General features: G+C 33.3%; 1 protein-coding gene across 3 annotated transcripts; it reads right to left on the bottom strand.

The window, feature by feature from the left end:
- Positions 1–2,257: 2,257 nt before the first annotated feature.
- Positions 2,258–5,691, bottom strand: LOC107897718 (mitogen-activated protein kinase kinase 2). 3 transcript variants are annotated; one of them, XM_041115284.1, is made up of 9 exons: positions 5,465–5,691; positions 5,289–5,373; positions 4,919–5,065; positions 4,191–4,370; positions 3,880–4,062; positions 3,549–3,772; positions 3,241–3,286; positions 3,034–3,133; positions 2,258–2,627 (listed from the first exon to the last, which is right to left on the bottom strand). In XM_041115284.1, the coding sequence occupies exons 1-8, from the start codon at positions 5,545–5,547 to the stop codon at positions 3,044–3,046; spliced, it is 1,038 nt and encodes a 345-aa protein (XP_040971218.1). In that variant the 5' UTR covers positions 5,548–5,691; the 3' UTR covers positions 2,258–2,627; positions 3,034–3,043. The 3 variants fall into 3 exon arrangements, with proteins under 3 accessions (XP_040971218.1, XP_016678752.1, XP_016678753.1); XM_016823263.2 differs by having other exon boundaries at positions 4,146–4,370; XM_016823264.2 differs by lacking the exon at positions 4,919–5,065 and having other exon boundaries at positions 4,146–4,370; positions 5,465–5,674.
- Positions 5,692–16,133: the final 10,442 nt, after the last annotated feature.

Below are 16,133 nucleotides of genomic sequence, written 5' to 3' on the forward strand. Positions count from 1 at the left end.
TGTTGCTTAATCAGGTCGATCCTAACACATGCAAGTGACCAAACCACCATGCAGCAGCATGCAAGTGACCAAGCAACATAGTAGCAGCATGCGAACGTCCATGGTGTAATTTGGTTGTAGAGCTTTTTTGTAATAGTTGACCTTTGTTAGTTTGGTTGTAATCCTTTTATGTTATGTTCATCTAAGAATTAATCATGTACTTAGCTGATTTATAAGCTTGGATACTTGCACAAACAAATTTTGTTTTTTACCAATGTAATTGAACTATTTATGTATATGGCATTTTTGCTTATTCAAGTAATGAATTTAATCTTTTCTTCATCATTCTTTATCTAAGTTTTGTTTCTGTTTTGGTTTGATTTTTTTTTATTTAAAACTCAATAGAGGAGCTGTTTATTTGGTTTGTGATTGATTTTTTTATGGGATTTTTTTTTCAGAAACCTAGATGGAGAAATTTTTTGTCATTTATAGGCCATGGTTTCCTTGTTTCATTAGCTTATCTTGATCCTATTAACTGTCCTTTGATCTTAATATTTTCTTTATTTGATTATAATCTAGTTGATGTCATGTCACAGAGGAAACTGATTTACAAGTAGGAGCCAGCCATGGATACAAGGTAATAATTAAATTCAAGATAAAGCCTTTATATTTTATAATATTCTTAAATGCAACATGAAACCTTAGCAGCCTTCAGCTGCTGTGAGTGGTTTTGATTGGATTAGTCTTTGCTCTCATAATTCAATCTCTTGCTACAAATCTTGGAGTCAGCACAGCTAATTGTGTATATATATATTTCATACTAATAATTAATAAAATCTCCATTTCTGATGTTATAATAAAGCTTTATTTAACTTTTCAGGTAACCAATTATCAGAATTGTGTAAGGCTGAGTACCCAAGACAGGTGAAATATTGCTTATGGATACGAGCAGAGGTTGCTGTCATAGCTGCTGATATACCTGATGGTTTCTTGTTATTTAAGTCACCGTTTACATTATAAGTAAATATTTAAAAAAAATCCAAGTACTGAAAGTAAGATATATGATGCATTTATATATATATTTGGGGCAGTGATTGGGACAGTCTTTGGATTGAATATACTGTTCAATAAATAATTTTAATAGTGGTGAAAACACTTAAAAGAGACATTTTAATCAAAATAAAATATTTGAGTTAATTAATGAGACTGTAAAAATTGATGAACCAAATTAAGTCAAAAAATTAAAATATAAATATTATTAAATTTTAGATTTAATTGAAGTTGGATCATTGTTATAGAATGTTAAATATTGAATAAAGCATAGGGACTAATCTTGGAATTTGACCATTATCATAAATAAAGAAGGAAAAAGATATAACACTAGGTTGTTATAAATAGTAATGTGGATGGAGAAATAAATTAAAAGTAGGAAACATTAATGCAAGATAACGTCTCCTAAGAACAAACTAGTTTCAGATAACATTATGCTTCATTATGGGACATTTATCTCCTTTTTCATTCTATACTCCTTTATTAAGATATCAGTGACTCAGGAAATTATATACATCTAAAGATTTCGTTAGTTTCCCAGTTGCATTTATTGTTTTAGAAAATTCTTACAGTATTCAATCTTGATTTACGACATTATTCATCACATTTTTAAATAAATATAGCATTTAATAAACTATTTTTGAATAGTCAAGCTAAATAAATTAACATAGACAAACTGCAAATAAATAAATAAATCATGTTCGTCTTTTAATAAAATCATATAACTCGTTTATTATATAATTAACAATATTACTATATTTTATTTCATCATTTATAATATAAATTATTAATACCATTTTGATTATTCTATGGCTAAGAAGCAAGAAATGTTTTATTTATTATTCATGATTAGATTTATAACATGTACACAAGCACACATAATTTTAAAATTTTAAAACAAGTAAAGGACAAAGCTGAAGTAGACAAACAAACGCCGTAATCAAATTTTGGAAAGATGTTATGTTTTGCATTGAAGCAGATAGCTCTTTATAGGAAGGATTTTTGTAAGAGAAGACATTGCAAATAGATGTAAAAAGTCGTATATTGATATAAAGATTATCAACTATTTATTGGTTGAAGAATCAACCAGATAACCATAACAATGTGGATTTGATATCAAATGGTGAAACGACCCCTACATTTGCCAGACCTTAAGGTTAAAAGTTAACCCATGCTTATTATGAATTCAAGTGCATGTAAACAAAGCTGAAGCAGTCGGAAACTCAAATAGGCAAATCAATATTGTTTACTTTCCATTATCTATTTCAGCAAGTATATAATATTTTTCTTAATATATGACAGCATTACCTTTTCAATTATGAAAAATTAAAACACAGCAATAAGCTGTAACTCACGCTCAGAGTCCTCAGCCAAGAATATCTTTGATGGTTAACTTCCGGCATCTTCATCACAATAGCTACTCAACTCCCACACTGAAGTCGCAGCGATAACTAGAAATCATCCATGCTTCTTCATCACAATAGCTACTCAACTCTCACACTGAAGTCGCAACGATAACTAGAAATCATCCACGCTTCTAAAACTTTGGCTTTTACTGACTTCTTTGAGCGTGACCGATTATTTATTCAGTCTGAACTCTGCCAAAAGAGAGAAAAAAGGTTGAAGTGTTGGTTTCGCTTTAAACAGAACCACCCCTGGGAATAAATATTAATCACAACTCATGCATGAATGGTTTGCTTATTTTAGAATCATCTTTCTTTCTTTTCTTTAATCTTTAATTTCCTTAATTTTTTCTAACATCTAAGCTTCTAAAAGCAAGAAAAGTTTTTTTTTTTTTTTAAGATTCTAAGTAAACAGAAACATCAAAAATTATATTGCTATGCTTTAGATATGAAGAAGACCAAAGATATTCTGTTTCATCGTAGTGAAAACAACTTTCAACAGATAAGCATGTTAAATTAAATTCCAAAGGAAGAGTCATCAAGTATCATAGAGAAAGCCCATATGATAAATTTATGACACCAAACTCAAACATTAACATACCACATAAATTCTAAAGTGTTGCGAGCGGTGATCCAGCATCATTGAAGTAAGATGAAAGATCAGCATCTGAGTCATTATACATGTTCAAGAAAGGCAAATCCTGTATTCACATTGAAATCACATGTGAATTATCTTTAAGAGATATTTAATCAATTTTTTACAGCTCAAAAATAAAGGAGCCAGTGAGAAATCAAGATATTTACATACCAGCAGTTCCTGTGCTGACTTTCTCTCGTTTGGGTCTTTCTTTAAACTGCCATGGATAAATGAAAAAGCAATTAAAAAGAACAAAGGTTGGGCTTGGTAAACTTGTACAATAAAATATACTACAGAATCCATGTGAAACAAAAAATTGCAGAGGCTATCATTCTAGTACTGAAGGGAAATTGATAAATGATATCCGTTTTGAAGAAAACTTTTACTTTAATACAAAACTTAATAACTCGTGAGGTTAAAAATATTCTAAAACGTCATTCAAGGCAACTGTATCAAGTAATTCAAAAAATAATCTATACCATGCAGAAATAAACGAGCAAAACTCAGGAGAAAATCGATCTGAAGGTGCACAAGGTGGTGGTTGTTCAACAATTTGTTCCATGAGCTCATAAAAATTTGTCCATCCTGCTGCCTGGTCTGGTGGGGAATATGGGAATTGACCAGTTGCACATTCAAGCAACACCAGTCCCACGCTCCAAATGTCACTTTTATTGCCATAATTGCCACCAATAATTCTCTCAGGCTAGAAAAGACATACATGGACATTAAAAGACTGATAAGTTTTGAACAAATAAGAATTACATATAACTTAGCCACTAAAAGAACATTTTTGTAAACTAAATTACTTACAGACATATAGTTGTATGTGCCGACAAAAGTGTTTGCTAGCCCTGAGGTGCTTGTCATTATTGCACTCACTCCAAAGTCAGTGATCTTGACTTCGCCTCTATGATTTATTAACAAGTTAGATGGCTTTAAGTCACGGTGGATAATGTGTCTTTCGTGGTGAAGATATATCAAACCCTTGAGCACCTGCATTAATCAGAAGAAATTTAAACTACATACCAGAACATTTGGTACATGCTACAATTAATTCAAAGTTCAAATGAACAAACCTGCTTACATATCACAGCAAGATAGGGTTCGGGAATTGATTTAACCTTTTTCAGAAAGTCTGCTAAGGATCCACCATCCATATACTCCAAGATGATTGAAATGGCACCATTGTTATAGAAAGACTGATAACAAACAACAGCATATGGACACTGAGAGGACTGGTTTATTTTCAACTCCTTTGCAATCTGCTTGCGATACGAGTCCTCAATATTCATTTGAATAACCTAAGAAAATAAGGCATGTTAGAAATTAAGAGATTGTGAGGACAACATGGAGATGCAAAACTAATATTTCATTTCTATTGCTAAAATGTTTATTTGGCTAACTCCAGTTTTTATAAAGGAGTAACGAAATCTGTTTAGAAGAATGACTTCTATCAAATGAAGAAAGTCCAAACATTCTTCATTATTTCCTAGTTTAGCCTACAACGGTTGCATTTCTCTAACAGGAAATCAATCATAATACATCTGTCAATCATGATTCGGAGAGATTTTCTGTAATCATTTATCATGATCAAGCATATCAATAAGTTTCCAACGAAGCAAGACCTTAAGCTGGCATAAGGTAAACGAATTACAAGTCTGCAACCTAGAGAGGTTCCAATCTCACAACATGTAATTTCACTGCAGTAGAGGTGGTTCGAATAAGATCATGCAAATGTTCTGTTGGAAGACCAAACAATTCTTGCTTAACAAAAGAACATACCCGAAAACTTTTAATACTAAAAACATGAAAGTACAGGAAGAGTTAAACTTGGCTCTAAGAAATATACTTTCAATGCAAAAAACTGGCCGGTCCATTTGTGTTGGACCAATTGCACAATTCCACCATTACCCTTTCCGATAACTTTAATGGCATCTAAATCCTCTAAACTCAACTGATCGTCATTGTCAGCTTCTGATGGCTTAATGGGCGGATGCTAAAACCAAAAAAAAAAAATAAGAGATCTTCGAAACATGAAATTTAAAAAAAAAATTAAACTTAATAAAAGGAACAGTTTTCGTCAATTGGTAATATCTATCTAGCCAAGAGCAGTGTAGCGCTGCATTAAAAAAAAAAGTCGAAATTTTGAACAACGAAAAAACATCTAAGAATTGAAAACAGAAAATTCGTTCACAGAAAAGGAAATTGAAAATTCATACAGCTTCAGGCTCGGATTGAGAGACAATTCGAACACCGTCCTTGTTGACGAGAAGATCGCCGTCTTTGAATGTGCCGCTTTCGGTCCTGCCATGAAAAATTTAGCACCAAAATCAACCTTAAAATAGAAACGGTAACAGACCTTTGATGAGGGGACGTAATAATGAATTATCATTACAGAAATTTGGAGACGGAGGTCTCGGCTGGAGGAGGAAGAGAGAGCTTCAAATTAGGGCTTACAACTCCCTTTCCTTTCGTCATTTCAAGAACTTCAGATTTAGGTTTTTACAGAAAAAGAGAAAAGGAGAACTTTTTTTTTCTAATTAATTGAGAAGAAAATTATTTGACAGTGTTTTTTATAGCAGCAACCAGTCACCTCGTCCATAACAGGCCTTCAATTTACCCGCGCCACCCTTTTTTTGCCTTTTTCTTTTTTATTCTTTAAAGATATTTTTTAAATTTTTAATAATAAGCTTTAGCTTACTCCGATTACTTTTTGGATTATTATCCTATAATTAAAAAAGGGATAACATATAATTCGGGTCCTGACATTTTTCATTTCTATCTAGTTGGTCCCTAATTTTTTTTAGTTAATTGATCCTTGAATTTGTATTCTCTCAACCAAGTTGGTACCCCACACTAACACCGATAACTTGTCTTGACATGGTACCACTAATCAATCTTGGGGGTGCCACGTAGCATCTTAAGAGGCTATCACATGACAAACATAAATTTAAAAAATTAAAAGATTAGCTAACAGTGACCGACTAAATACAAATGGAGAAAATCCAGAGTCGAACGTTTTAAAATTTTAAAATACATCATAAATCTATAAATTATAGTACTTTTTTACAATTTTACTTTCCTTTATTGTACAATTTCCATCCCCACTTCTTTTTTCTTGCACCTAAGTCCCATTTTATTAGTTTAGTTTACATTTTAAAAAAAATTTAAATGCAAATAAAACACTAAACTTGACGGGAATTCACACGGAAGCATCTTAGAATTGAATTTTCATTATTTTATTTTACAAAACTTAATAAGTTGGTTTATTTAGAATTTGACTCTCAAATTTTATAAAATTTGATAAATTAATCCAATTGTAGATAAATACATGAATTTAAATGACTAATGTTCGCTAATTCATTACATATAAATTAAATTGTTTTTTTATAATTTCTTGCATATAAATCGCTAAATTGTTAATTTTTATATAAACAATTTAATGATAAAGTTTAAGAGTTTTACCTAAAATAGATTAATTTTCAATTTTTATGAAACAATGAAATTAAAGTAAAGCCACTAAGTTCTCAAAGATGGAATTCAGAATTAGAGCTTCATGAAAGTATAATTATTCATACATCAAGTCTAAATATTAAAAATTCTTTTGGTTCGAAACACTAATTTCATTGCTTCAAATATATTGAAATATTAAATGTATTTTTTATTACTTTTTTTGAGGTTTTAGGGTGTAATTATAAATATATGTTTGGATAATTAAAAAGTAGAATCAAACTAATACGATAAATAGATAAATAAAGGATCAAAAATAATTCAAAAAAATCTACTCATCGAACTAAACCCGTCTGTTAGAATTAAGTGACCCAAATTCTTATTTAAATAAAATACGATGGAAAATAAAATAAAAGTAAAATCCATATAGAACTAGACTTCTTTTATTTTATTTTAGAATAAGGTTTTTAAACCTTATTAAACTCCATCTATTTTATATTGATTAGGATAAGGTGTTTCAATCCTACTAGAATATGGCTTTGCAAGCCTATAAATAGACATAGTCTATTTCTCTTGTATTTGATTCAAATTTTTCGACATAGTGAATTTTCTTCTCCTCTGCCCGTGGTTTTTTCCCGAAAGGGTTTCCACGTAAAATTTGTGTGTTCTTTATTTTATTTATTTTATGTTATTTTATTTTTCACAAATTGGCATCCGAGCTTCCGGGTTATTCATCTTGATCACGGTAATGGCGTCTTTGAAGTATGAAATTCCGCTGTTGGATCGCAACACCAGATTTGCATTGTGGCAAATTAAGATGGAAGCAGTTCTTGCACAGATGGATCTGGAGGATGCCCTGCTAGGGATAGATAAGATGCCTTCGACATTATCAGATGAAGAGAATAAGCGTAAGGATCGAAAGGCATTAACACAATTACATCTGCATTTGTCCAACAAAATTTTGCAGGATGTGATGAAAGAGAAAAGTGTCGCTGTATTATGGAAGAGGCTAGAACAAATATGTATGTCGAAAACTCTAACAAGCAAGTTGCATATGAAGCAGCGTCTTTATGCTCATCGTTTGGAGGAAGGTCCGTCTGTACACGAACACTTACCAGTATTTAAAGAAATTCTCTCAAACTTGGAGGCCATGGAGGTTCAGTATGATAAGGAAGATCTAGGGTTGATTCTACTTTGTTCGTTGCCCCCGTCTTATTCAACCTTGAGAGACACGATTTTATATAGCCGCGAGTCTCTCACAGTTGATGAGGTTTATGATTCTTTAACCTCGTATGATAAGATGAAGCATCTTGTGGTTAAACTCGACTCTAGGGAGAGGGTCTCATTGTTCGTGGGAGACAAGATCGGAATGCTGATGATGATCGTGGTAGGACACAGGAACGGAATCCTCATGGTAAATCTAAAGGTATATCGAAGTCTTCAAACAGAGGTAAAACTTGTAACTTCTGCAAGAAGAAAAGGCACATTAAATCTGAGTGCTATAAGCTACAAAATAAGATTAAAAGGGAGGTTGCGAATCAAAAGGGAAAACAACTAGAAAATTTCAGTGAAGCTAATGTTGTAGAAGACTACAGCGATGGTGAACTTCTAGTCGCTTCTGTCAATGATTCTAAAGTAAGCGAGGAGTGGATACTTGATTCAGGCTGCACCTTCCACATGAATCCCAATCGGGATTGGTTTACAACTTACGAAATAGTATCTGAATGTGTTGTTTTGATGGGAAATAATACTTCGTGTAAAATCGCAGGTGTTGGAACAATTAAAGTTAAGATGTTTGATGGAGTTGTCAGAACACTTAGTGACGCGTGGCATGTTCCAGAATTGAAAAGAAATTTAATTTCGTTGAGTACTCTTGATTCAAAAGGATACAGATACACAGCTGAAAGTGGGGTTTTAAAGATTTCCAAAGGGTCCCTTGTTGTGATGAAAGGGTAGAGAAAGATTGCCAAGTTATATGTTTTACAGGATTCTACTGTTACTGGTGATGCAGCTGTCGCTTCCTCTTCCTTGTCAAATGATGATATTACTAAATTTTGGCATATGCGCCTAGGGCATATGAGTGAGAATGGCATGGCAGAATTAAACAAAAGAGGACTTCTTAATGGGCAAGGAATTTGCAAACTGAATTTTTGTGAGCACTGTGTTTTTTGGGAAGCAAAAGAGAGTTCGATTCACTAGAGGAATCCATAACACGAAGGGAACGTTAGAGTATATTCATTCTAATCTGTGGGGGCCATCCAGAATGCCTTCGAGAGGTGGAGCTAATTATATGCTAACCTTTATTGATGATTTTTCCAGAAAAGTTTGGGCGTTTTTCCTGAAGCAGAAAAGCGATGTGTTTTCTGCATTTAAGTCTTGAAAAATTATGATTGAAAAACAGAAGGGAAAACAGATAAAATACGTCCGCACAGATAATGGCTTAGAGTTTAACAGATAATGACAGTTCGTCATACTCCACAGCAAAACGGCGTTGCAGAACGAATGAACAGAACGATCATGGAGAAGGTTCGATGTATGTTGTCAAATGCCAACTTACCGAAGGTATTTTGGGCAGAAGCGGCCTCTACTGCATGTTTTTTGATCAACCGATCTCCATCCGTTGCCATTGAGAAAAAGACTCCACAAGAGGTATGGTCTGGTAATCCTGCTAATTATTCTAATTTAAAGATTTTTGGGTGTCCTGCGTATGCTCATGTTGATAATGGAAAATTGGAACCGAGATCTATTAAATGCATTTTTCTTGGTTATAAATCTGGTGTAAAAGGGTATAAGTTATAGTGTCCTGAAAATAGAAAAGTTATGATTAGCAGAGATGTTGTTTTTTTATGAAACTGCTATGCTACCTAACTTATCTCTTAAAGACTCTTCCAATAAAGAAAATCAAAAGCAGGTGGAGCATCAGATTAGTACAGAGTCAACTCCTCAAACTAGAACAAAAATTGAGAATAAAGTTGTTTCTTCACCATAGTATTCTATCGCCAAAAATAGAACTAGAAGAGAAATTAAACCTCCAAAGAAGTATGCCGAGGTTGATCTAGTTGCTTATGCTTTAAATGTGGCTGAAGATATAGATGCGAATCAAGAGCCATCTAATTATTCTGAGGCGGTTAGCTGTGAAGACTCAGAAAAGTGGATGTTTGCTATGCAAGAAAAGATGGAATCACTCCACAAAAACAGAACATGGGACCTTGTGAAACTTCCTAAAGGTAAAAAGGCTGTTCGTTGTAAATGGGTGTTTAAAAAGAAAGAACGGACTCTAGGAGTTGAAGAACCCAGATATAAAGCAAGGCTTGTTGCAAAGGGTTACAGTCAAATTCCAGGAGTGGACTTCACAGGTGTGTTCTCTCCAGTTGTTAAGCATAGTTCAATTCGAGCTTTGCTTGGTATTGTGGCCATGCATGATTTGGAGCTTGAGCAGTTAGATGTAAAAACTGCATTTCTGCATGGAGAACTTGAGGAAGATATTTACATGCAACAACCAGAGGGTTTTATAGTCTTAGAAAAAGAGGACTATGTTTGCTTGCTGAGAAAGTCCATTTACGGTTTGAAACAGTCACCAAGACAGTGGTACAAGAGGTTTGATTCCTTTATGACTTCTCATGATTTCAAAAAAAGTAGTTTAGACAGTTGTGTTTACTTTAAGAAAAACAGTGATGGTTCTTTTGTGTATCTAATTCTTTATGTTGATGACATGTTGATAACAGCAAAAGATAAAGGAGAGATAAGAAAGGTTAAAGCCCAACTAAGTGAAGAATTTGAGATGAAAGATTTAGGACCAGCAAAGAAGATACTTGGTATGGAGATTCTCAGAGATAGAAAAGCAAGTAAATTGTACCTAAGTCAGAAGGGGTACATTGAGAAAGTTCTTTGCAGTTTCAATATGCAGAGTGCTAAGCCTGTTAGTACTCCTTTAGCAGCCTATTTCAGACTTTCATCGGCCTTGTCTCCTCAATCAGATGATGAGATTGAGTACATGTCACATGTTCCATACTCTAGTGCAGTGGGATCTCTCATGTATGCTATGGTTTGTTCACGTCCAAATTTATCATATGCAGTCAGTGCAGTTCGCAGATATATGGCAAATCCCGGTAAAGAACATTGGAAAGTAGTTCAGTGGATTTTAAGATACTTACGAGGCACTACTGATCTTACAGTTTGGAAGAACTAAAGATGGAGTTATAGGGTATGTTGATGTTGATTTTGCTGGAGACCTTGATAGAAGAAGATCTCTCACAGGTTACGTCTTTACAATCGGAGGTTGTGCAATTAGTTGGAAAGCCATTTTGCAAACTACAGTCGCTTTGTCTACCACTGAAGCTGAGTACATGGCGATTACTGAGGCTTGTAAAGAAGCTATCTGGTTGAAGGGACTATTTAATGAACTCAATGAAGACCTTCAAATCAGCACAGTATTTTGTGACAGTCAGAGTGCCATCTTTCTTACAAAAGATCAAATGTTTCATGAGAGAACAAAATACATTGATATTCGGTATCATTTTGTTCGTGATATTATTGCTCGTGGTGATATTGTTGTGAGCAAAATTAGTACTCATAAAAATCCTGCAGATATGATGACTAAGTCACTTCCTATAACCAAGTTTGAGCATTGCTTAGACTTGGTTGGTGTTCATTGTTGAAGTTAAACCCTTAAGGGGTTTTATGAAAGAGGTGGAGAACTTGTTTATTGAAAGTTCGCGATGAAGAACTTGTTCATTGAGAATTTGTGTCAAGGTGGAGATTGTTAGAATTAAGTGACCCAAATTCTTATTTAAATAAAATACGATAGAAAATAAATAAAAGTAAAATCCATATAGAACTAGACTTCTTTTATTTTATTTTAGAATAAGGTTTTTAAACCTTATTAAACTCCATCTATTTTATATTGATTAGGATAAGGTGTTTCAATCCTACTAGAATATGACTTTGCAAGCCTATAAATAGACATAGTCTACTCCTCTTGTATTTGATTCAAATTTTTCGACATAGTGAATTTTCTTCTCCTCTGCCCGTGGTTTTTTTCGAAAAGGTTTCCACGTAAAATTTATGTTCTTTATTTTATTTATTTTATTTTATTTTATTTTTCACACTGTCCATAGTAATTTCATGGGATGAGATTTAAATTTAAGTGCTTAAGTAAAGGTAAATTTAAAAAACTTTTTAGTGAAGGCCGAAATCAAAATATAATTTTATCATTTATTAATTTATAATTTCGAATGAACAAAATAAAATTTTACCATACATTTAACTTATGAAAATAAAGTTAAATTATTAATTATCAAATTCTTGAATCAAAATCCTTAATGATGTACTCAAGCACAGAAAGTGACATTGATTATTTTAATTAATTAAATAAAATTAGTTTAAGTGTAACTTGATTCGAGTCTTTCATCATAAACATGGGCTTTAGCATTTATACTAAGAATCACTGGAGACCCATTGAGTGTGTACAAATGTTCTTTTGCCTTATTTTTTTAATAATTAGTAAATTTATTAAATTATACTAATAATTAAGTTTTAAACAAACAATTGGGTTTGTGAATCATGTCATTATCCAAAAGTGTATATGTTTACACCATGATAATAGCGTGCATTATTGACCATTGTTTTGTTTGTTGATAGAGAATAATAAGACACGCTTCTACTCTCTTGTTTTTTCCTACAACCATCAATTTTATCACCAGGGAAACACAGCATGCGATTACATCAATTAAACCAGATATTAGTTTAAACAGTTTTTTATTATTTTTTCAGTTCCAATCCTTCTCCAATTTTATCTTTTATGATATCAGCTAAATTGATTATACCACCAATTATTAGTTCAACCGGATAATCGAATCCAGTTATAACAACTATAAAGAAAATATTTGAAAATACATAAATATGTAAACAAATAAAATCACTATATTTATCAACAACCTCTTAATCCAATAATAAAAATATTATGTCGTAAGTACGAGAATTTGATTTTGATCTCGTTATCCCCTCCCAATTATCAAAAATAAAACCACTATATTTGGGGGTATGTATTGTTTTTTTAATTTAACCACCAATTTCTCTGTCCTCCGGATTGTGATTGTTTTTACATTTCACATTTCTATTTATTGTTCCACGCGCTTTTTTTTTCTTTCAAATATACTAACTTCATGATTAATTAGCAAAATAGTCGAGGTGGTGGATTAAATGATAAAATATATGAAGTTTTCCACTTCACTGTTTCCTTTAATATTTTTCACCTAGCAGCAGCAACAAGCCCGTGAGTAGGCTAAATTAACAGTATATGTCATTCTTAAACTAAATTTGAGGAATTAGGTGGATTTTGATTATATTTATTGGAATAGGCTGGTTTTGAAGAGAAAGGTTAGACGCATTTTCCCCTTTCTCTTCAATTGAGTTTTATTTTTAAGGTTTGATTGGTTTGGGTTTTGGTTACTAGTAATTGAATTTTAGGGTTAAAGTTTTTGAAGGGTTTAAGGATGGAAATAATGAGAGACTGATTTATTTGTGTTTGTGTTTGAGATAGATATTGTGAAAGCTCAAGGGCAATTTTAGTTGACGATGATGTGATAGTGCTAGAAAACTCATACATTTCATCTATCGCGTCAGGATGAAACCATTGCCTTAGAAGCCCATCACAATGCAACTCAGACCCCAAGTTTACGATGCGTATACTGCCACGAGTTGAAGTATAAATAGGGCTCCTAATTGACAGATGTTTATGCGGGGTCACGGTTTAGAGTTTAACTTGGGAGCCCACTTGACAGTGGTTATACGGTTGCGGGTTCAAGTTTCGCCTCAATAGAAGAGAATGCTTTATAAAACCGATACTGAAGTTTGAAATGATAATCGTGGGGAATAAGTTAGGGGCTTTCTAGTATAACCAACTTATTTTTTTCTCCATCTCCACCAAAAGCAGGATCGGTAACCTCTCTATTGTCCGAAACAGTGACAAAGTTGGATACAAGAGAACTTTCAAGGGGAGCAACGGTGTTTGTGAAAAAAAGTTAGAATTCAATTCAGGGCGACAACAGTAGCTGAATATTGAGTTAGTGCAACAACGATTGTAGTTATTAGTACGTGATTTAATCACAGCAACAGCTGTTAAGCCGAAACAACCTTCAGCTTTTGTCCAACGCCACAGTCGCTTGCCTTCTAAGAGTGCACTTGTCCCCAACATCGTCACTAGTTTCGGACAAGTGAGAGGTTAATGATACTACCTTTGGTGTTGACGGAGAAAAATAATAAATAGGTTATACTGAGAAGTCCTTGAGTTTTTCCCTATAATTATCATGTCAAACTTACTTATAGGTTTTACAAAGCATCCTTTTCTACTAAGCTGAAACTTGAACCCCTGACTAAATAACCACCGTTAAGTGAGGTCCTGAGTCATACTCCAAGCCATGACCACACATTAAAATCAGTCAACTAAGACTTATAGTTAGACTACTCCCTGTGATTGTATAAGCACCGCGAACTCGAAGCCTGAGTTGCAATGAAATGGACTTCTAATGCAATGGTTTCACCTCGACAAGCAGATGAAATATGTGGGTTTCGGAGCACCACCATGTCATCGTGAACCCCAACACACCTTAAAATTAACACACCAACAACCTCAAACTGAAATAATTTTGTAAGTTGAAAAGTTAAAAAAATTGAAAGCAAAATATAAACAATGGTGTAAAGAAGTTTTTTAAGGGTAAGGGGAGGTAACCGAGAGAGTTGATGCACCAGAGGGAGAAACCCTCCTTTATATAGGGAAGCAGATGGCAATGAGTGAAGGAGGAAAATTTAAAACGTGTTTTTCAATGAATGATAATATCTCAGGATTCTCGGGATATCTGAAAAAAGGACTGAGATTGTAACGACCACGTTTTGATTTGGAACTAGGTACAATGATGGACCGGGTCAGGAAATAGTGGAGAAAATTTGAAATTTACTAAATAGGGATTTTTAATATTAAATTAAGAAGTATTTAGACCCGATAGGAGATTAAAAAATATTTTCAAGATAGAAAAGATTTAAATAGAAGCTTAGACTAAATTGAAAGAGTATAAAAATTACTGTAGTGTAAATAGGATTTTAGAAAGTTAGGAGATACATAGTGGTAGTAGAAAGGAAGGAAGGATTAAAAAGAAATTTAATCAAAGTGAAGTACGAGTTATCCTAGGAATTATAAAAGCTGAGTTAGGATAAAATGGTAAATAGCCAAGTAGATATTTTAAGGTGTAATGATGATGGGTGAAAGTGTAAAGATGGATGGCTTGAGGACTTATTAGCAAATTTTCCAACTATTTTTGTGTCATTATAACCTAAGGTATCGAGCCATACTAACCGTGAGGTGGTGCAACCATCAGTGGCTCTTCTTGGGTTGGAGTTGATTATGTACCCGCTCCAGACCTCAGATCCTGATGTGGTCATCGTGGCTTCCTCGGACGACGCTGTCAACCCCTTGCCTCCTTCGATAATAGCTATGGCTTATCATAGTGTCTAAACTATGTCATGTACTCTAGATTGGTCGTTAATTCCTGAGCGACAATTGGTTCTCGAATAGGTATGAAATCATACTTATGCTCCCAAATGTTGATATATTGCTCATGGAATTTAGGTTAATCTTTTTCTGTTTTCCTCCTAAAGTCGACCTTGTGCAGTGCTCTGATGTCTTGGGGTGGCAATGGAATAATTTGCCTAAACCTGAATTGCCACATCACTCAATCGATTCATGCATTTCCATCGTGGTGTACACTATCAATTTTGTAATACCCCTAACCCATCTCTGTCGCTAGATTGAGGTCACATGATATTACAATAACAATTTAAACATTTAACATTACCTACAAATAAATATTCAAAAACTCATTTTTAAACATCAATTACATACTATATTATTGTCCATTCTAAGCTTAACCAATATGTCATTTAAAGGCACCTCAAACAAGAATTAAGCATTCAACTAGACAAGTTGTTATAATAAATAACATTAATCACTTATTGACAACTAAATATTAGCCAAAATGATCAACCAAAAACTCTCATATCATATTGCATTATCAACATTATGGTAAGCACTTAGTTTTAAAGCTCACAACCAGAATACCCATACACATATGTACCTATATACATGAGTTCAAATATTCAACTTCTAAAAACTTATTTACATTCATTCACAACCATATAACAAAAGACTAACACCCAAAATATCATCAACCTAAGTACATGCTAAAACATTGAAGAAAGCGTCACCAATATTGAGTTCGAGATTAGTCGTTGGATGCTGAGTTGTCGAACAAAATTAAGTACCTATCCTGCATACAAAGAACAATCAAATGCTAAGGCAACTTATTAACCCAAAGAACCAAAAATAAAAATAATGGCTTTGATTTTATAATCTGTCACATATATATTCATGAAATTTACCATACAATTCAAATAAACATTTCATACATCTTTTATGAAAACTTTCGTATATCAACCTTCTTGTTGGATTAATTATACCTGATCATTATAGGTCAATCAGTGGATGGCACCCAGTGCCTAACGGATAAACCGTAACAAAGCTTGCGCCCTGAGCTAGTCGGATAACCGACGATAGATGTGCT

Source organism: Gossypium hirsutum, chromosome A06 (genome assembly GCF_007990345.1).
Source record: "Gossypium hirsutum isolate 1008001.06 chromosome A06, Gossypium_hirsutum_v2.1, whole genome shotgun sequence".
Lineage (NCBI taxonomy): Eukaryota > Viridiplantae > Streptophyta > Magnoliopsida > Malvales > Malvaceae > Gossypium > Gossypium hirsutum.